Source organism: Oculina patagonica, chromosome 3 (genome assembly GCF_052425735.1).
Source record: "Oculina patagonica isolate OP01 chromosome 3, crgOcupat, whole genome shotgun sequence".
Taxonomy (NCBI): Eukaryota; Metazoa; Cnidaria; class Anthozoa; order Scleractinia; family Oculinidae; genus Oculina; species Oculina patagonica.
In genome coordinates this window covers 13,130,266-13,153,022 of record NC_135760.1, presented here as the reverse complement: position 1 = coordinate 13,153,022, position 22,757 = coordinate 13,130,266, and the positions used below count along the sequence as shown (strand labels likewise).

At 37.1% G+C, this 22,757-nt stretch overlaps 2 protein-coding genes across 2 annotated transcripts; one reads left to right on the top strand and one right to left on the bottom strand.

The window, feature by feature from the left end:
* The first annotated feature begins 935 nt into the window (after positions 1-935).
* LOC144646687 (uncharacterized) lies at positions 936-2,008 on the top strand. Its single transcript, XM_078506359.1, has one exon. It carries the CDS (start codon positions 1,166-1,168, stop codon positions 1,736-1,738), a length of 573 nt encoding a protein of 190 aa, XP_078362485.1. The 5' UTR covers positions 936-1,165; the 3' UTR covers positions 1,739-2,008.
* Positions 2,009-4,575: 2,567 nt separating this feature from the next.
* Positions 4,576-22,723, bottom strand: LOC144646686 (regulator of telomere elongation helicase 1-like). The gene is made up of 36 exons (XM_078506358.1): positions 22,534-22,723; positions 20,814-21,030; positions 20,410-20,503; positions 20,214-20,295; positions 19,710-19,770; positions 18,597-18,672; positions 18,396-18,480; positions 18,136-18,201; positions 17,704-17,842; positions 17,551-17,592; positions 16,642-16,720; positions 15,788-15,885; positions 15,233-15,291; positions 15,055-15,120; positions 14,035-14,119; positions 13,511-13,643; positions 13,027-13,140; positions 12,350-12,390; positions 12,105-12,190; positions 11,545-11,622; positions 10,960-11,037; positions 10,144-10,230; positions 10,001-10,054; positions 9,664-9,903; positions 8,829-9,006; positions 8,399-8,508; positions 8,053-8,097; positions 7,776-7,853; positions 7,453-7,491; positions 6,983-7,054; positions 6,716-6,781; positions 6,156-6,234; positions 5,956-6,030; positions 5,817-5,882; positions 5,372-5,472; positions 4,576-5,032 (listed from the first exon to the last, which is right to left on the bottom strand). Exons 1-36 carry the CDS (start codon positions 22,633-22,635, stop codon positions 4,943-4,945), a joined length of 3,261 nt encoding a protein of 1,086 aa, XP_078362484.1. The 5' UTR covers positions 22,636-22,723; the 3' UTR covers positions 4,576-4,942.
* Positions 22,724-22,757: the final 34 nt, after the last annotated feature.

The following is a 22,757-nucleotide window of genomic DNA, read 5'->3' as shown; positions in this document are numbered from 1 at the left end:
CTCAGGGCGGGGCACCAATCTAAAATTATTCTGTATTTCGACACCTTGGCCTTTCCGAATTGTACGTTCAGCTGAAAAACACGTGTTTGTGAGCTGGGTAGTCTGTATTAAACAGCTACACTTGTTTCAGCAAACTCAGGCAAGATTAACTAATACAATGCGCTGCTGAAGAGATAAGCTGATTGGAGCCTGCTTGAGCTTAAAATGCCATTCTCGACTACAATTACATCACACGTTTTACGTCAAACATTCTTAGCTTCAAAAAATAATCGACCGTGCGATTCGAAACAATTTTCGAAAAAATCATTCTTCTGATGAAATGCCGTGAAGAACATTTGCCAGAATTTGTTTGCGTTTATTTTTAGATGCTAGTTGACGTTGTTGTAGGCAACTCTGTTGCTATTAAATAAAGTTGTGTTTCGGATGAACCCTCAAACTGTAGAAAACCAGAAAAATAAATACTTAGATGAAGCCGCTCACAGGAGAGGGCGGAAGGACGAGAAAGGATTACGGCAGAAATCAAATCTAAGACAATTTTGAAAACGTGTTGTGATGCTCAAATCCTCTTTGATTCCCACACAGATTCCATCGTTCAGAATGAATGCTGCGATTTTAGTTGAAGTCTCAAAAGTCTAGAGGCCCTCACAGTATTTAACTAAGCAAGTACTTTTAGTATACGTTTACATCAGTAATATGAGGCTTTTTAAACGATTAAAAGTTAAAATTATTTGAAGAAGGAAAGGGTCATTCAGTCATCTTCAAAAATAAAGAATCGGAAACGACCTCTTGGCAAAGCAAGGTGGCAGCCAACTGCACGTTTCGTGACCAACTAAGATTATCGCGGAAATACAACACCTTTTCCACTCTGTGGGCTGCAAATAACTTCCGTTTGAGACTGATGATTGTATTTATGGCAAGAATCTCAAAGTTTTCGACCAGTTTTCACGTCAACAAGTTTGCGTGCAGGCGACGTTCATTTTCGGTTGATGAGTTGTTTTTCTTTGAAGTCTATAAACAAGGCTCAAATTAGATAAACGCTAATAAGGGTAATAGCTAACCCTCTTAATTCCAAAAAAATCGTCTTTGTTTACATTAATCAAGATACAACGCATTTAAAAGGAGGCAACGATCCAAGACTGGACTCAGTTGAACAACAGCTAGCAACATGGAGGAGAGAGTGGCACAAAAACAGAACAAGAATACAAGAATGAAGGGAAACAAGAAAGAAACCGGAGGAAAAGACATACAAGAACCAGCGAAAAGAAGAAGAAGAACTAGAAACAGACAAACTGCAGATTTCACGTTAGATGCCGCGTCTAATAACTCTGTTAACTGTAAACAAGATAAAAGGACAAACTCTGTTTGCGAACAAGGAGAAAATCGCCGAGAAAACAAGATGAGAAGTCGAAATGACCAAAACCGTCGATATGGGATGGTTGTAGAGGACATCTACATCGATATGGAAGACATTGTTTATGACATTCAAAATGGTAAACTCTCATTGGAAGCATTGCCTAAGTTGGGACTATTTCCTTTACACGAAGCAGTCGCTCGTGGTCTTACAAAGTGCGCTGAAAGTTTGATAGGACTGGGACTGCAGTTGACAAGTGAAACACCCGATGGACTCACACCACTAGAGGTGGCTGTAATGGCGGGAAATTTTGACGCGGCTGCCTTGCTGATTCAATATGGTGCTCCTATTGATCGAATTCGAGATGGAATTCCTCAATTTTGTTAACAGTTTTCCCTTTCCTGCATTTTTGCTAGTAATAGCGTCGATGTACCTAGCAATTGTTCTCAAGCTTTCAAGACGTTCATTTGAATAGTTGTAATTTAACAGTGTATTTTTAATACAGACAAATGATAAAAAGTTTATTGCAGACAAGAATTCACAAGACGGACCGTTTATAATGCATGCAATAAACAGCAATTAATGGCACATCACGGCAAAGTCAAAGCTTTGATGTATGTTTATTTATTGAGAAAATAAAAAGTCCTTTAACGATAATTTTTTCTTGTTTATTTTAAGTTGTACAAAAGAAGAATTACAATAGGCGTAAAAATACTTCATATTTAGCGGCAGACAAATCTGCTTAGCTGACCAGTATTATTAAATCATACCGCTGATAGCAGAGATAGCGATCATAAAAGACTCATAAAACCACATTGGTTTGGTGGAACCTGGTATACTTTTTCACAATTCGCAGTTATGTTTTGATCATCTTTTTTTTCATAGCTCAAATTGTTACGAGGCCAAAACATCATTTCGGCTGAATTTACACGACAAAACCATTATTTTCCTCCATTCCAAGTTTGGACATCCCATTTTTAAATGCCTTATATGTATGAGTGTATGACGTAGATAGAGTGGTTAGCTAGCCACCTGAGCCTCGAGATCCTCGCTCATACAAATAAATACCGCCAAACAACACAAATACCATTCTTTGCCGTTTTGTTACTCCACACGTAGATCCCATTTTTAGATAGTGGTAAATAAAAAGCGTATTTAACCCCTGTCGCCCACTCCTCGTGACCATTTGTCTTACAGTAAGTTCGATTTCCACTGGATTGGTGTCCAGTCTTTGCTCCGCGCTACTCAACCCCCCCACCCCCCGCAAACAAGAGGTTCCATGTGAAAAACGCAGACTCAGTTCCCTCAACACGGCTGGCAGCTCCAGTAGGGAGCAGTAAACTGGACTAATTTACGATCTTACTGATGAAGCAAGCAATAACGACACACTGCCTGTATATCAAGGGTTTGTTTGGTCAACAGCTGTGCAAAGGAAATGAGCCTGCGGTCTTCCTGTAATGAAATGCGACATGACCCACCAGAGCTACTAATAATACATCAGAAGAACTCTTCATTCGTTAAGAAAAGGAATTCTTTGAGTTATGCAGCACAAAAATCTGACTTCCTTCAAGCACGTTCTTGACTTTAAACTGTTATGCGACAAAATCATGTTGGCGTTTTCCGTTTACATATCCCCATATCCCATATAATTATAAGAACTTCAATGATTCTTTAACAGTTAACTGAACATTCAGGAAAGGATGGTAAATTAAAGGTTACAAAATCAAACGAAACTCAGAAAAAAAAATTGTAATCCATAAAATATTTGCCAAGCAACCGTAGCGTAATACGGATGTTCAAAATTAAACAATTAACTTTGACGCGGATTACGAGAATCACAAATTGAATTCATCTCACCGAAATCGAGGTTAAGTCAATTTGAATTATTAAACCTTGTTCAGTAATACTTCCAAATCCTCTTTGTTAGCTACGCCGCTAGCATTTCAAAATTGAACGCATATTTCGTTTTCAAATGTACGTTTGAATCCGGTAATTGCAAGAGAGAAGAAAAAGAAGAGAATTCCTGTATTTTACACCTATGAGCTGTTGTTATGAAAGTGTACAAAGAGACGTTCAGAAACGTATGGACATACAGCAACAAAATGTTTTTTTTTTTTTCAAAATAAACGGTGAAAATAATAACAGTGACGACTTCTAATAGTTTTCCAATTTTAAAAATTTCAGAGTTAAACAGACAGTAATATGCGACGTATGTACCCCACACAAACCACATTTTTCAATTTGTGTCAGCTTACAATGATGAAAGCTTCCGTATGTAGCACGTAAACAATAGTTTTAATTCTTCGGCCTAGTCACGGAACCAGTCACGAATAGAGTTTGGTAACTAATCCAGCCAAGAATTTAGAAGATGGTTTTTTTTTTAAAAAAAAGAATGTATTAGTGGAAATTTTGGAAGCTTTATTTTTATACTAGACATATTTTAAGTTATTATCTAAACCGATTTCGTGCGGAAAATCGTTGATGCAATTTCTGTCACCCATGACCGGGCCACTGATGTCGGGAACGTGAGTTAGAAGATAATCCATTATTTCATCACTTCACTGATTGCGCTACAGATCCTGACCGGCCTACAGAACTCTCCCTTGTTTGCAAGTTGTTTGATAGTTACTTCACCGTTAGAAGAGACTTCCATGGTAACAGATGGAATATCACCCTTAATTAACAAACACCCAGTCCTTATCAAGAAAAATATTGTTTTTAAAAAACCCAGATCTCAAAAGTATGTTAAAATTATGGCTGATTTAGCCCACATCAACAAATTTTTACCTAAAAAATGCCAAAACAGGGGGAAACATACGGGCTGACGAGTGGACTAATCTTTTCATGTTACTCATGTAATCACGCAATGTAATAAACAAATTAAACAGCTCATCAATTAGAGGGTATACTGTATTTTTGGAAAAGAGGAAGTTTATAGGACTTGGAATGCAGAAGACAAACAACAAAGTCAACTATTTGAACATTTGCGTGGGTTTCTTAAATTCCAGAATCAAGTGGCCACGTTCATCTTGACCCTTTAATTCCCAACAGAGACCAAAAGCTAATTTCGCCTTACAATTTCAATACATTGTGAAGCAAACAGGTGCGAAGAATGAAGAGAATCATCATCAACGATTTTGTTCTGACGTTACGCCAAATTCTCACAACAGACATCAAAAGAAATATGACAATTAGTAAGGAGAGTTCATATTTTGATCTTATTTCAATAACTGTCCGCCGCGTGACTGGGATAATTGCGTCGAACCTTACACTATGCAGATCATAATAATCTAATCAGGCTAATTATGATCTGCTTATAGGATAGATTTAATGCTCACACGTACGAATGGTTACAAAGAAGTGTTATCATCTTCTGCAACCTAAAGGCAACAGGACTTGTTTGATTTTCGTTTAAATCACAAAACTCATTCCTCTTTTATAAAAACTTTTATTCAATTTATTGCAAAAAATAAATATATGACTGTTATTTTATATTTGCGTAAAATATAAATTACCCTTGTCTGGAACATTTATAGCTAATTTCACAACTCTTATATTCATTAAATTTGGCACAAGTCAAATTGCTATCTGCTAGGAGTTTCCACCATTTAAATGTTTAGTGACGTTAAGAAGTCCAGAGGTGGCATGTGACAGACTTGCAGTATATCCAGCCTTGCAGACCTTCAAACAAACAAAGAACAATATCATTAACTCTTAAGAGGTAGATACGTGATAGTCGATACTTTTTCAAACAAGCCCGACAGCTTGACAGTATTGGATGGTGATTATTCTGATAATACCCACTAAATAAAAAAACATTGTTTTAACTCACCAATCTACACTGCGGTTTGGCTAACTCTTTGTTGATCGCATGGTTTTTCAGATAATAGCATTCATCTGATTTGGACTTTGTCCCAAAAAAGTATTCATGGCCTCCATCAGATAATTTTCAAGCAAGGTTGAGTTAAGATTGCACGAACGCAGGCAGTAAACGAACACAAGCTTTAGCATGTATTTCACCTTGTCTGTCACTTGTGTTTTTGCTAATTTCCTGCTCTGTTCCACGGTAAGCATTTGATCGTTTTCTTCTGATTTTCTTTTTTTGCCAACTCTACAATCGTCTGCAAAGGAAAACAATATTACGAGATTTAAACTGAAAAGCTTTCATCGCTGTTTTCTACTAAAAAAGATCGTCGCGAAATAGTTTTCGAATAAACAACTTTTCATTTGAAGTTTCAAAAGGCGGAGGGTAGTGGGTTCGAGCCCTGGCCTGTGTTCCACCCTGGTGATAAATAGGTACCAGCTAATTTAATGCTAGGGTAGCCCTAGAATAGACCAGCATTCCATCCAGGGGGGAATAGAAATACTCCAAGTCGCTTAATTCTACCGAAACCGGAACCTTACCTTACCTCGCACAAGTAAACTACTTTCTTATTAGCTTCGTCATGTTAAAAGCTTAACTTACCGTTTTCCGTCCGCGACTCTTCTCTTTTTCCGGTTACAAGACCAGCTTTTAAGTGTAATGGAACGTCTAGAAAAGAACACACAAAATGAGGTCTTACATGACATGGCTAGTGAAGATAGAGAAGACATCTGACCCTTACCTAAGCCCGTGGTATCTGTGTACGCTTCAAAAAACCGCAGTTTGTCTGTTGGGTTCCGGATATAACTTGAAAAACCTGAAGTGACATGATGACTCAGAACATTTAGGGTTTGTCATGAGAACAACACAGGAAGTCCAAGCGAAATATTGACATTTCAGTACTGCCTTTCATGAAGTACAAGTCAACACCAGGCCACTTACCTAGCATTAACGGATACTGCGCCTCATTTCTCGTGAACAGCGGTGTAAGTCCATTGATGAGAGCATCCAAGTCATGACTCTGAAGCAATGAGAGATATGAATGAACACATAGTTTGAACATACAGGGCTAGGTTTATCAATAAATACCTGTCCAACAAACGTGCTTCAACATTCCTGGCTGTTTAGATTTATATTTACAAACCTGATAAAGATGAAATGTTCATTCATGAGCGTGGGACAAAGAAAAAATCTGAGTCCCCGACGGGAATCGAACCCATAGCCCCCCAGATACCGGTTGGGCGCTCTAGCCACTGACTTACGGGAGATTCGTGGTGAGCTGGGCCATTTACTAGGTTGATATGTGACACGCGTTGTGTCACATATAAACCTGTCGCATATGAGCGCCCCAAGTTAACCGGTATCTGGGAGGCCATGGGTTCGATTCCCGTCGGGGACTCAGATTTTTTTTCTTTGTCCCACACTCGTGACATAATGAACATTTCATCTTCATAATTTATCACCGAGCTTAAAATGACTATCTTTATTATTTAGTTACAAACCTGTTTGTAGTCGTTCAAAATAAGAGAAAACTGTCTGTAGTGTTCATCACTGAGCGCTCCTTTTACCTGCAGAAAACACCATTCATTGCTATTTAGTAGTTTTACTTGTAGATAGCTCGAGGTTGAATAAGAAGCTCGTCAGAGCTGTTGGTTTAAACGTAACTATGAAAACAGGTCATATCTTCAGGTTTTTTCTCATGTGCATAGATTGTAAATCCTACACTTACTAAGTCACTACGACAAAACAATGACGATTCAGATATTTACCTTTATTATGTACATCTTAGCCTCATTAAGTTTCTTAACCTTAGAAGACAATGCCATTTGCTGATCGCCGCTCTGAAATAAAATAAACCTGACTCATCATCGTAAACAAGAGTTGAATAATCCTCTAAATTCAAACAGAAAGCTGGGTACTAAACTGCTTCTGATCAACCGACGTAAAGAACTAGCGGTACGAGACATAACCTACTCATAGACTGTCATGGAACGACCGAAATAAAGGCGAACAAGAAACAACGAGACCACTCTCTCTAGTTATCCTTCGGTGTGGTGTTTGTGCTTTAAGGAAGAAGCTGCTTTCACTCGATTTCAACATCTGAGGGCCTGGAGGATGATAGACAATATACCTAAACTACAATATACCCGAACTACGAGGCTTGCGAGTGTTTGTTCATGTACAAACTCACCAAACAAAACAAAACGAATCAAACACAGAATTGAAAAGTTCAACCGACCTGGCCGGGCATCTCTTCTTTATCGTTGCGGCGAACAACCTGAAGAGCAAGATATTCAGTGTAAAACTTTCAAACACGTGTCAACTCGCGTACGTTCAAACAATTCATATTGCACAACATATTACGGTAAATTTGCATTACGGCGCTGTGACAGTCAAGTCTGCAGAAAAAGGATTCACTCATCAGACGCTGAATATGTGACAAGACAGTGCAGGAATTTCTACAATCTCTATTTATATGCTTGATTAGTTGATGTGTTCGTTTATTTTGACTGTTACGACAAAGCAATGGGAAGTTTGTATTGTAACTCATTCATTCATCACCTTCAAAACTTTCTTGGGCTTGGATGATGTTTTATTTGCGTCTTTTCTCTTCATTATTGCTTCAGAAAGTGTTCTTTCCTGTAAAGTGCATGTAATAAATTATGTAACATTATTAATTAGCAAGTGTTTAGCGGTGTTTAGTCCCGGCTGCCGATGAGCAACAACAATAAAGTAAGAAATGAACAATATAACAAAGTTTTACTTTACTATTGTTAACTCAGCTAAGCTTCAGCAAATCAACTATAAATATATAAAACAATACTGGTGTACACCTCACCTTTGGTTCAGGGCTTTCTTTTCTTAAATCAGCTGCGTGAGAAATCTGAAAATAATTAAAAACAAATGTTTTAGGACTTATAAAAGTTCACGACTTCTTACAGCCTTGAAAAAGAGGCGTATCGGCTCAGAATTCGCCATGCTTTTATGCCTGTTTAAGGCAGAATTCGTCACTTTTCTCTATCCATTTTCTTTTTCGTTTGTTGAGTGTTTTCCATAACACAGCCAAATTGCATTGTGTCTGTGTGTAACGATTTCCCCACCCCCCTCCCCCCCAAAAAGAACAATACCATGGGTGATCAGTAAAAGCGGTCATATTTTCATAATAAAATGGTGATTAGTTTTACCTCTGAATTCGTTAACGATTCAATCAAACTTGCTGGTTTTGTCGTATTCTCCACATCCTTGACCCCAGCTGACTTGTACACATACTTGAGACGGAGCGAGGAGACGGGTGCTAAAAGTTAAAAGAATACTTATATCAACAAACAAACAAATACAACTGACAAAATCACAGCAGTCATGATAAGTCTTGCTTTGAAGTATCCAGACCTGTATGTAGATGGGTATGAAATACGCTGACGGATCCAGACACCCATGCAAGGTGGGACACATAGTAACAGCGGGGGCTCGGGTTGAAAAAGGACCTGATTAAAAAAGTATATCGACGTGGATCTTGCGTTTGGTTAGATTTGATGGTAATTATGTCTGTATAAAAGTGGGGGAAGTTTTGGAGGATGGCTTTACGCTTCAGAGCGAGAATTTGAAATCGGATACCTTCTCTAGTCTGGTTTGTAACTGTGGTTGCAGCTTCCCTTTTCCTACTTGTTTGAGAGACCATTTCTTCCATTAATCTATTTGATGGTTTTTCGTCAGTAGTTGTAGAAGGAGGCGTATTTTCTTCTCGAGTGGAAACTTTTTTAAATGTTTTCACCTTCATCGAGGACTTGTCGACCTAAAATACAAATGAAGATTGGTAAAACCACGAATCGCCTGCCAACTCAGCTTGATTAACAGAAATCGAATGAATAGAGCAGTTTTTACTTGAGTGTCGAAAGTAATTCACATTTTCTATGGTTTTGCATTACTATGGTCAGCGATTGGTTTCTCGGCTTATCAGAAGTAAAACCAAAACCATGCCTCACTCACACAAGTTTTCCCGCGTTTCGCATCGACAACATGTAGTTACTTCGAGTTTTGATTGGCTCACTGGATCGTGTGTCTTTTGTGATTGGCCAGAGTGATAACTTTTGTTTTGGTTTCAGGACACTCAATTGAAAAGCGCTCTATTTTTCACTTAACAGTTGTCAGTTGGGGTAGCCAAAAAATGAATTCGGAAGAAACAAGAACTCTAATTACGGTTTACAACTATGCAGAAGCGAATAAAAGAAAGAATCGAGAAACAAAACATCAGATTGAAAGGAAGCAAAAAAACTTAAAAAAAAAATAAAAGAAATAACAACAAAAACAGTGATCAGAAGAATGAATGGAAATAAAACGGAACAACGACCAACAAGGGCCAACTGATTTATTTTGGATTTTTAGTAAGAAGTCCTTGCAGAAGGTTGGAAATGTCGTTAGGAATGCGACATATTTTTATGATGAAACATACCATTTTATCAGCAGTGCGAAAGAACTGTATAAGATCTCTTTGAACTAAACCAAACTCTTTGTAAACTTTAACATAAGGCCTCATCCAACACGGCAACTGCTGGAGCGCATCCGGGTATGTGAACCGAACATCACACAGTAAAATGGCGCCAAAATCCTGCTTGTGACGTATAACGCGCCCCACTGCTTGATTGACAGCTCTGGAAGCCTGTTGACGGTACCACTGCCGGCCGCTTAAGCCCTGTGGGATTACAAATGACAAAATCAAAATCATTCCTGCATGTGCTTAGTTTTGTGACAGTAAGAATAAACAAGACAACCAACAGAAAGTAAATAACCTTAGAATTCACTTTCTGAAGACTTTCGTCCAAGAAGCTCATCTTTAGCCGAACCTGAAGAGAGTAAAAAAATAAATAAATAAATGATACAATGTAATAACCCAGCACATAAAAACGCAAGAGAAGAACTTTCTTAAAGATACCTTAGCATCCATTTTTGGCGGGAATGGAAGACCTGTTATGACAACTGCACGGCCATTCACGTCAGCAAAGTCCAGTCCCTCGCTGACCTAAAACCATGATAAAGGAAATGTTAGAAATTACAAAGAAAGGAAAGAAAGCTATTCTTCTTTGACCCAATGAATGTTTGTTGATTTTTTATTTTTTTTTTTTTTCCCCCGTCTCCTCGCTCCGTCTCAAGTATGTGTACAAGTCAGCTGGGGTCAAGGATGTGGAAAATACGACAAAACCAGCAAGTTTATACCAGGCCAAACAACATGGCCAGTTAAACCTGGGATCTGAACTGCTCACCGAAAACATTACTTGTATTTAGGACTTTTCAAACAGCACAACATATAATCATGACTGAATATCGTCTGATTTTAGCCAACTTGGCCTACGACCACCTCGTCGGCTAAGTATCAGGCAATAGTCCGCAATTTCATAGGATAATTGTAAAATAGCAACAGCCGGGAAATCAGTTGTGCGCACTGCACGACTTTGCCACGAATCTTACAAAAGCGAAAAACTGAAATGCTTTCTCGTTATTTTGTGAAAAAAAAAAAAGAATCAAAGTCAAGGCAAACGTTATTCTCCTCGGCAGATAACACTTAGCTCAACTTTGGTTGTTCTGGGATATAACAAAAACTGATTCCAACTTGTTGGCATTGGTAGGTCAGTAAGGGTAGTTATTATAATCTTGTCGATGTATTACCTGCCTGCAACACTCTCGATTTACTACAGATAGTACAAAAACCTATTTACAGGACGTCTAGTATACATAAGAATTATTCTTGTACCTTTCCACGGCATACAGCGAAAAACGTGGCAGCGTTGTAGTTCGGATCGTTGATCTTCTCGTAGAACCGCTCCATGGTCTGTGAAATAAAAAAAAAATACAAGCTTGCGTCAAAAATAATAATGAAACTTATTTGGAGACTGTGAACGAAAATGAAATAAACACACGTTTCCAAATAACCGCCGATTTACAATAGCGAAGTGCGCGATTGATGTCACGACTCAGACAAGACTCAGACAAACAAACAGAAATGGCGGACGATTTCCTTAAAACACTTTCTAAAACAGCCCGTGTTCCTAAACACTTAAATGGAAAGAAAACTTCGCCTAGAATCCTTTTATTTTTAGAACACGCTGATGTTTTCTGAGCCTCGTGGGGTTATATTCATTTGCGTTCTGTTTTTAGACCTTGCGCACTTTGGGATAAAGTAAGCTGAAGGTTTAAAAGCCAAGCGCGCCAAAAAAAAAAAAGAAAAAAAAAGCGTGCGCTTCGCTTTTAAATCTTCCGTCAACTAACTTTACCCCACTCTGATTTCCAAAGCAACGATCTTCGGAAGAAGTGACAATAGTAATAAAGCAACACAAACCTCAACAAAGTCTCCTTTTCCTCTCGGTTCAGCAAACAGAGGTTTGTGTTGTTCTAATCTTGACCATGTTCCACTATTCTGCGTAATAAAAAATAAAGCTCAATCACCGTGACTTTTCTCAAACACAACAATTTCCATTCCTGCACCTAACAAAGGGATGGCGCATAGGTGATGGGGTTGCCTCCCACCAATGTGGCCGGGGTTCGATTCCCGGTCCCGGCGTCATATGTGGGTTGAGTTTGTTGTTGGTTCTTGTCCTTGCTCCGAGGGTTGTTCTCCGGTTTCTCTGGTTTTCCTCCCTCCACAAAGACTAACACTTCCAAATTCCAATTCGATCAGGAATACAAGGCCTCACAAGCTTATAGCTTTAATCCTCACTGTGTCTTAATCTAATAAAGGTAATTTATTTATTTATTCTTTTATTTATTTTCGTAAAAATATTTGTTTATTTGTGTATTTGAAGTAGTTTACAAAGAACTTTTGCAAAATTAACTTTGGCATAGGTTGATCAATAAACCACCCGTTTCTGTGGGTTTGGAAGAAGATAATAAAATACTTACTTGCCAGTGTTCCAAACACTTGTTCATCACAGGATAAGAAGGAAAAAACACCAAAAGGCCATTAGGAACAGTCCGGGCAAAGTTAACTATTGAAAACACAACGAAAACTGTTTCAAAGAAAGTAAAAACATTTTCTCGGAGAGCATAGGGACATTTTGATTAACAAGAAAGAAAACGTTAATTTGAGAAAAAAACAGCAACAAGACAAGGGTTAGGAAGTGTCCACCTTTCAGTATTAAACTTACCTATTGCGTTGCCAAGACCTGTCATGTACTCTGTAGTAAACCTGGAGAAAAATTAATTCTCTATTTAATACATCCACTACCGTAAGAATGGTCACATTATCCGCATACATTACTTTTTATTATTCAACACATGCGCGCGCTGCCCATATATGGTCAAAATGTTAACGTTATCTGTCATCCGTACATAACAGATATCCTGCGATATACGTAGGTTGTGAAGATTCATCCGAAATCTTGTAAAGCGCTGCATAAATACAGTTTTTCTACCTGCAAAATGTGTTTCGTTGACAATATGTTGAATAATAAAACAATTATCCTGCTCAATCTTGCGGAATATCTTCTGATTTAAGCCAACTCGGCCTACGGCCTAGTCGGCCAAGTATCAGGGGATATTCCGCGCGATTTCGCAGCATAATTGATAAATATTTGCTATTTTAAATGCTGGTTAACGTTAAAACATGTGAAAAATTTGATCTTATGGCATTGCAACGTCAGCCCCGCCATTCTATTCTATGCTATTCCACTACAGCTCCGAGCCAAGCAAGGGAGGTGTAGCAGCAAATTAGTTTGAGAAACTGATGACATCTTGTTCAAGATTCTTCCACATCAACTATCTACTATCAACTATCTACTATCCCAGATATAAACACTACCTGACAACTTTATCCTATACGCACCTTGTTTCATAGGAGGAGTTTAAGGTGGCTCCATCAGGTGCCTTAGTAACCACGCCAACCATCATCTGATGCCGTTCAATGACATGGGGGTTTTCTAGTTGAATCGGGAAGGAACTGCAGGGCAACATAACAAAAAGTAAAAACGGTATGTTGGATTTTGCATTTTTATAGTTAGGCTTTGCCTGCACTAAAATACCTTCCTGTATGAGTTAATTGGCATTCACAAATAAGTAGAAAAAGAGTCAGTGACTGGATAAAGAACACCAGGCAGAAAAAAATAAATGGTACAAAAATGCTTATTTTAAGCAATTTGGAAACTTTTAACACTTTTTTGGTGGCATCCATTCGTATCTTTTTACTCTTTATTGATTTCTTGACAGGATCAAGTGCTTAATTCTCATGAAATGTTTCTTGGAATTTGCTACAAAAAGGTAATAAGAAGATAGGAATAAATCACTGCAGTGGACTAAAAGGTACACCTTACATTTGCATTTCAGCTCTGAAGGAGGCGAGTGGTGACAGAGTTCCACTTGTCAGCACAACTGAACGTACTCCATACGACATCAGATCCTTCATAGCATGTCCTGGACTGAAACACCAGTAGCTTAATGTTCTACCTGTTGGGTACAACAAAACAAAATATTACCTTTTTAAGGCGATGTTACACGGGACAACTTGCAACAACGATTTTTTGCGCAACATTGTTGTGCGCAAAATCGTTCACCGTGTAACATGGTACCAGGGACGATTTTTTGTGCAACATTTTACTCGGCAACACATTGGGAGTTTTTGAAACCAAGTCAAAAAATCACAACGCAAAATGACGAATATTCAGAACGTTAACTTGTGTAACTTAATTTTTAAGACATAGTCTTCAACCTTTGGCTTTATTGGCCAATAGAGCAGCCTCCAGTAGTACTTCATAGCAAGGAGCTGTCACAAGCTCCCTTGAAATATATATATAGTTAAAAGAAGAATAAAGTTGGGTGTGATCTCAGTAATTCAAACCTTGTTTAGAAATCTTTGATCCTGTTGTCCACACATCCAGATTCTTCTTTTTCTTATTACTGTCTGGCTCAAGCTGAATATGAACCTAATAAAAGACACAATGTCAATAAGCAGTAGTAATTTATTTTAAAAAGCAAACAATACACTGAATAGACATAGTTCAAACAGTCTACAACATATGTTTATAGACTGGAGAACCCAGGTTATTAGAACAATGTAGAACACTGGGTCAATTAATTAATGGGTGGAACACTGTATTAAGGACCTGGCATTTGTGACACGTCGTTAGGATCTTGTCCACATGTTTAAAACTTCGGATGTTTTATCGATTTTACCTTTAAAGTATTATCTGTGTCAACCTCTAATTTTAAACAGAAAGATTTTACCTACACTTAGCACTTGTTTTAAAATTAAATTTAAATGTAAATAGCTTAAATTAATTGTAAATATTTTAAACTTTTACTAGTTTTAAAATTAAATTCAACTGTTAATAGCTTAAATAATTGTAAAATTTTTTAACTTTTATGTACTTTTTAATTTACATGACCCCACAAGCTTGTCAGCTTTTATCTACATCGTGTTAAATGATAATGATAATGATAATCAATTTATATAGCGCATTTTTCATATGTAATGTTCAAATGCGCTGTACACATACTGTAATTTACTACACATTCCAGACCACAACACCGGGAACTTCGTGCCCTACTCTTTGCGAATAGTGTGCGGGTTCTTTAACGTCCCCTGTTATAAGACTGAGGATAGAGGAGACGGGACCTACGTTTTATCGTCCTTTTCTGAGAAGACTAGAATGTCTAACCATTTGCAGATGTAATTACAAAGGCAGCATATTCTCCTCAGTTATTTTAAGACCCTGAGTGTTGGTCCGGTCTGGGGTTCGAACCCACGACCTCCCGCACAGCAGTCCGGCGCTCTACCAACTGAGCTAACCAGGCGGCAAACAGGGAAAGGTAACTTACTTAATAGGTGCTGTGGTATATATATGGCATTGAAAAATACCTTGAAAAACTTTGCTGGCTCTACACTGGTAGAATGACCCTGTGATGCGTCTTTACCAAAAACAACCTGGAAAAAACATCACCAAAAAAGGTTTTAGTTTTTGTTATTTTGTCCTCATAATAAATAAAATAAATAAAATTTTAAATACAAAAATAAACAAATTAATATTTTAAAGTACCTGCAAAGCATCAGAAAATTTTTGTAAAGCAAAATGTTTTCCCTTGAACTTATTTGTATCTGTATTAAACAAAAATAATTGGAAAAATAAAACACACAAAGAAGTGTTAATCAAGACATGATCATTTCAGTGAAACTGCCAACATTCTTGTTGGTATTTTAGGTAGCATGCTTTAAATGACCTTTCATTTGCATATTTTTAGGAGGGGAGGAGGAGGGAGGGGTTATCAATTACAAGACCTAACTTGTTGTATAACCCAACTCAAAGAGTTGGGTTATACAGGTGGGTATTTCTGCCTGAAATAAAAAAAAATATCAAAGGAAATGTTCAGTAACATTATTTGGGAGGCAAGCTGAAAGCCCATGCTTTTAGCTTTTAGTCTTCCTGCCCTGGGATTACAATCAGTAACATTTTTGTGTCTAAAACATGGGAACCTTTTCTGGATGGAGGAAAAGGTTATCTTTAAATCTTATTCCAGAAAGTGCTGTGTAAGTGATCAAAATTAACACATATCATTATACACTATTAGTATTTTTAATTAAAAAACAGCCTTACCTCCAACTAACAGAGTATTACACTTGTCCATAACTTCTAAAACTTGATCTTTTGTGGAAAAGTTTATATTGAGTTTGGAAAGAAGTTCAAACATAAAACTGAAATTTAACCAGAAAAGAACTGTATGTCAGTGATCAGCAACAGATATAGTTGATTTTTGTTTTTGTTTTTTTTTGGCTTTACCAAACGGTAAGATAAAACTTCTAAAAATCTTAAAATACAAACAAATAAAATAAAATGAAACATTTTCCTTCTTAAATAGACACAATGATTAGATCAATGTATTTTCGTTGGTAATATTTAACATTTGTATTAATAGAAAATGGCCTACATGTTTAAGCAAACAGGAGAGAAAGATTGGGAGAATTGGAAAGTTAAATATAATATTGTTCTTGAGAATTTTACATGATAAAACTATCTCGTGTGTTTGCATCAGACAATGCCCAAGACCAGAAGCAACATTTTTTATTTATTTTATTAAATGAAACCAATAAAATGTAATTATACATCATAACCATGTTTCCATAGCCTCATGCAAAACAACAAGACACTGACCAATCAAAGTGTGTGTTATATTGGAAAATAAATATACTACTAATATTATAGAGGAAGCCACATCAGCTCTTTGTGCTGGTTTTCATGTGGCTCCTCCATCAAAGTCAAATTGTAATTTGGAAACGATGGTTTTTCACTTAAGAATAAGTGTCCTCAATAAAAGAAGATTTCACGTTCCCTTATGTCTCTGGCTCAGACAGGTGAGTAACAGAAGTTCATCATCATCATTACACAATAATAACAAACGCTACTTCCATACTCTGATCAAGTCAAACGAAAAGAATGCAAGCTAAGCAAACCTGCCAGGCTTTGTTAAACCATCTCCATTCTTTGGCAGTTCTTGCATGTCTATCAACCTCTCAAGTTCAATAAAAAGTGCTGCAAATATTGATCATAAACAGGGGTTTTTTAAAAAAAATTTATTATAGAGAAAAAAGAAAAAAAAAAGGGAAAAATATTTTAAGGGTCCCAAAATTATAAAAAAAAAAGATAAAGGCCTTTAAAATATAGCCAGAGAATTATACGTAGTAAAAGGAGAATTCTCTGATCTCTGATGCCTAATGAACACCCTGTATTGGTTACTTAAAGTATTCATATTTTTAAACAGAATGTCACAATGATATGATGTGTTACAGTAGAATTGTGCAATCAGGAGCTTCCCACTTAAAAAAAAAATTATTTTAATTACTACTTTGTTAGTTTCTTTTAGAAACTACTCAAGTTGCATACATAACTGCGATGGCTTCCATTTATTATTAAAATCAATACATTGTCACCAGACAGGTGAGGAGAATTTAAAGAAATCATCAACTACCCCAGGGATGCTGGGCACAAAAGGGCAGCTTTGAGCCAAAGTGGCGCATACTGCCCAGAGCTTATCCCGGTTACCTTAGCATTAAGCAGCTAGGAGTATTTCTACTCCCCCCTGAATGGGATGCTAATCCATCGCAGGGTACCCCCTCCCAGCATTATTTTGCCAGTACCCATTTATACACCTGGGTTGAGAGAGGCACGTTGAGAGTAAAGTGTCTTGCCCAAGAACACAATGTTCACAGGGACCCCAGCCAGGGCTCAAACCCAGAACATTTGCTACAGAGTCTGGTGCACTAACCATTAGGCCACCGCGCCTCAGGGATAATGGCCAAGTGTTTATTTCACCATTCAATGCCACTTACGACAATAATTAACTGCTAAAAGTAATTACTTACACTTGAGGCGGGCAAGGTCTTCCTTGTCAATATCGACATCAGCTTAAAACAACAAAAGAAATCAAATACAGTCAAGAAAGATTATGAATGTAAGTGTCCATAAGCCATGTACATTGTAACAACTGTTAAAATATACTTTTGTACAATGAATACCTGCTGCCTCGTTAGTGTCCTGCAGTTCGTTATGTTCACGGCATTCAATAAACTCAATGCACTGTGCTATATCCTCTATACATGAGGCTATATCAAATGACGTCAGGTCAAAAGAAGCAGTTTCTTCGCAAGTTTTTTCCTAAAATGATAACATTCAAAATTGCAATCATTGTTAGGTTTAAAGCTCTGGTAGCTAGGTTACAAACATGACACTTTCTGAGATGTTTGTGAAAAATTATGTTTACTTGTAACTTATTAGTTCTTGACGTCTGATATCCAAACTTTTTCAAACTCAGCAGGTTTCGGCGATCTTTAGTTATTCAAATCAATGGTTATACACACATTGTTCACTAACCATCTCAACTTTATTCACTGTGTGTGTGTTGTTTTACAATCTCTACAAGGTGACAAGTCAACTAGAATGTTTCTTACCAAGTTATGTGCCTCATCAAAAAGTATAATGCTACCAGAAATATCCACACTGTTTGCTTTTCTTGACTGGCAAAGTAACAAAAAAATGACAGTTTTGGAAGTATTGTTACACTCAACAAAAAAACACTGGCATTAAGATTCAGACACAGTGGCTGGTTGATTGAAATCATGATAAATTGCTTGACTAATAAATATATACTGCACTGTTCATACAAGAGCAATTTCACAAATATACAGAATGTGTTAACTATAAAACTTACTTTAAGGTCCAGCAGATAATTGTAAGGCATGAATATAATGTCTGCATTAGTCTTCAATTCTCTAGCCATGTAGTAAGGACATGCCCTGAGTGAAAAGAGAAGTCAACTAAAAATTGCTATCATCAATATTTTAACATTTACTTCAGCCATTAAGGTTAGCATACGTTTCTTCAAGGGTGTCTTCAGTAAATAGTTCATTACCTGTGTTTCTGTCCAAGTTCCACCAAATCTTCAATGTCCAGGATACCTTGAGTAAAGTCTTTATTGGCCTTATTAGCTGTGCATGAAATGATGAATACAGTATTTACATACATGCAGTTTATATTTGACAACAAGCTCCAGTTTGAAATGAACAAATACCTTTACGGTGTAACCTAGTTGATGAATCAGTCAAAGAAAACGAGAACGAGTAGTCTTAATTTAATATTGTTTTTCTAAAACTCTCATTGTTACCATGAAAAATTTATTTTATACAATATATAAAAAAAAAAAAAAAAAAAAAAAAAGGAAACAGCGAAGACGAGGTCACACTTTTCGTTAGCCTAGTCCGCCAGTGTTCTGGGACTCATGCAGGTCTGTTCTTACATGCTTATAACCCTTACTTAAAAATAAAATAAAAAATAAATATGTGTTTATAGTGGTCATGCACTTAGCTTCATATCTCAATGAGATAGCTAGTTTACAGGCATGCCGCCACTGAAACAGAGGAAACAAACCCCTAATTTATAAATGAACATAACAAGGTTAAAAATCCCAACTGGCAGGAGGCAGACCAGTTGGCTATATAAAAGTGCTCAAAGCGTGGTCGAGGATTTGAACTCGGGACAACCGAAATACAAATCCAGCTAGTGGCAAGGGCAGGCTTCGATTTTTTTTACAAATATTGATGTGTGCGGGCTCTTAATATTTACTCGCTTGTTTTTAGGTAAAATTTGTTTAGTCTTAACTGTTTTTGTCAGTGTGAAATAAAAAAAACAACTTAGTTGTTATTTTTGCATTGCTTATTTCAGCGCCGTGAATATTGATTGCCGTGTCTACACAACCGCGTGACCTCCGGAGTTACAAACACCAGCGCCCTAAACCAATCGGCGCACGTATTTTCTTTGTGCTACTTTCTACTTTTCTTGCCTAGTCCGCCGTGTTCTGGGCTCTGTGGGCCTGGTCTTCTGCCTACACTAACTTATAGCACACCTCCACCCCTGTTTCAGGCTTTGTGGTGTTATGGAAACAAGACAGAAAGCAAAAGGGTTGAAGGGAGTAGGCTTAACTTTCCTAAAAGTTACATTTAGTTAAATCACTGAGTGAAACTGTTACCTTCCAAGTTGTTATAAAAGTGACATGTTCTAGCCTGAACTTTTGCTCTGCACATATGTACCTATGATCAGTAACAAAAGAACATAATTATATACCTCATTGCTATGATCTTATATTATTTTGACTATTATTTGGTAGTTAAGTGTGTAACTTAATTGAGCTATAAATGATAACAAAAAAATACTGGGCTCAAAGCCTAGAAAGAAACTCTCCATATACACACCCTTACATACAGTGCACCTGGGACAAGCCAAACAATAATAATAAAACAATAAAATAACAATAAAACATTAATAAACATGTTCATCAGGCAGTCTTTCACGTGGAGGATTGGGGAGTCCAGTAAAATGAAATGTATGAAAGTAATCAATCCAAAGTGAAACTAATAACAATTATGTTATTACCTATTCCTTCTCATTCACAATCTTTCCCACCATATAATGTTTGAATCAATCATCTTGTTTTGAATAAGGCCAATTGGGATCAGAGGACTTCTTATCTCACCTTAGCTGAGTTAGTGTCCTGCTTAAGTACATCATTGTTGATACACAGCTGTTCACGAGAGCCAATGATACTGACTTTAGGCCTTGCAAAAGAGAAAGAACCATGTAACTATGTAATTATCCAGGACCAACAATTTGTTAAGCCAGGTACTTCATAAGTAAGAACCATAAGCTTGACAAATCCCAAAGAGGCTTACCTGTAGATTGTATTTTTAAGTTCCTGCACAGCTTGTGATAATTGGGAATGTGTTCTTGATGAATACAGAATTCTTGGTGCTTCAAAGAATGAACCTGTAATTCATGAGTAAAACAGTAGACAGCTTAAATAGAGTAACCATTTCAAAGCATGATGTAATTAAATTCAAACCTTATGTAATATAATACAAAAGAAAATATACATCATACTGGTATATTGCAGTCTAAACTTGTTTTTTTGTTTAAAATTTATTTGAAATTTGAAATTTGCTTTACTTTGTATCATATTAATAACTTTTATCATAACAAACACAAATAAAAATCAAACAGGTTTAAAGTATTTTAAACCAAAAACAAATTCTAACCACAACATACACAAAAGTGTATACTAAAGAAGTATGAATACCTTTGTCGTTATCTGATGCACCCCAGGAATCTCCTTTAGCTGCTTGTTGTAATTCTTCTCCCAGTGCTTGCACATAGTTTGAGCCACCTTGATCAGATGTAAGTCTTTGTTTTAGTTGCAGTTGAGCCACATACGTTTCTCTCCATGCTAATGTTGCACACAACAAACAAAGAGTTTTTCCTGTTCCAGTTGGACTTTCAAGAATACCATTTTTTCCCTAAAAACATTGACAACAATATGAAAACGAATCTTTATTTTATTTAACAAATAAAATAGCCTTGACCATGCTTTGTTCTGTTATACAGCACACAACGAAGTGATACGAGCTTAAAGGAGGTGTAGGGTGTAACACAAGCCACAAGCAAGCATTTCTCCCAACTTCTTGAGCGCTTATTAGTTTGGCACTTTAATATAAAAACATCATAAATACATCAAGTAGCAGAGCTGGTGGATTGATGTAAACTCCTTATAATAAATAAGTACTTAAAACTTTGAGCTAACATTTCAGAGAAAGAGCTCCCAAGAACTCAGTTTTTAATTGTTCAAGCATCAGTTAAGATCAAATTGGAACTGGAATTGTTGGTTTTTGTGGAGGAAGGAAAACTAAAGAATGCAGAGAAAGACCTTTGCAGAAATGATTAATGTCAACAACTTAACCCCCATACTGGGCGGTGTTGTACTAGGGTCACACTGATGGGGCCTGGGGAGGGGGGAGGTACTTAGTATTTTTAGTGGTGAGGATGATCAAAATATTTTTGGGGGTTTAAACTTTTCAATTCCAGGATGATTTGGGGTAGGAAATTTTGGCAAGTATTTTTTTTTTTGGTTGATTCGTGATACTGCTTTGGCTGCATAGTTATTAGGGATGTAGCTAAGAAAACACTATGCCGGCTCATCGACAAGCCTAGCTGGCTTTTTTGGCCTTGGCAGCTCTAAACCTTTACCTAAGTCTTTGTTTTCATGTGAAATTTCAGCCGGATTTAAGTTCTATTTCAGCCGGTTAAATTAGCCGGCAGCCGGCCCTTAGCGACATCCCTGAGTTATGCGAAGTACAAACAAACCTTCAATTTCGAATGTTTTTCTTTTTGTTTTATCATTACCCCTTACTGGGATTTAAGGGTCAGAAATTCAGCATGGGATTTTTTTGTGGGGGGAGGGGGTTAATTTTTGGTCCAGGGGATTTTGGGAGGTTTCGTTGGAAGCCCTAGGGATTTTTGGGGGGGTCTTGAATTTTGCCCCCATTCCATCATCCCCATCACTTAAATTCCCTAGCATCCCCCCTGGGGATTGAGGTGAATGCTCTTGTCACTGCACCATCCTTGTTCTCAGATATGGATGCTGACAAGGTTTGCAATTTAACTCACAGATCCCACTAGAACCTAATGATTATGATACTTATGTCATGTAATGATTGTCATGATCCAATATGTTTAGCTGCAAAATCAATTCCATTCGCTTCTCTTCTTTCCTTAAAGTAAGGGAAGAGGACGAGCACGAGAAATCAAACGCTCAGTTCAATTGGATAATGACGTTCGGTGTGACACACCTATCATGCTAAATTTGCCAACGATGTGTTCTCAGGCATCCTTTGTTTAATGTTATGATATTCTAAATCAATAGTTATTTTCAATGTGCGACAATCAAAGCATGAAAACTGCAAGACAAAGTTTATCGACCGCTAGTTCTAAAATCATTTGCTCATCGATCTAATTTAGCTTACCTCTTGAAGACACTGAATAACTTTTTCCATGTAAGCAACTTGACAGTCGTAAGGTGGAAAAGGAAAATCAATATCCACACCACGAATCTGTAACTGGACCATGTTTTTTTTTAAAAACTGTTAAATAAATATATTCAAATACAAAATACAGAAAGGAACGGGAACAAAATTCCCGCCATCTTGAATTTACATGTTTGCTACTGCAACCAGGCCTTTAGCCTCGG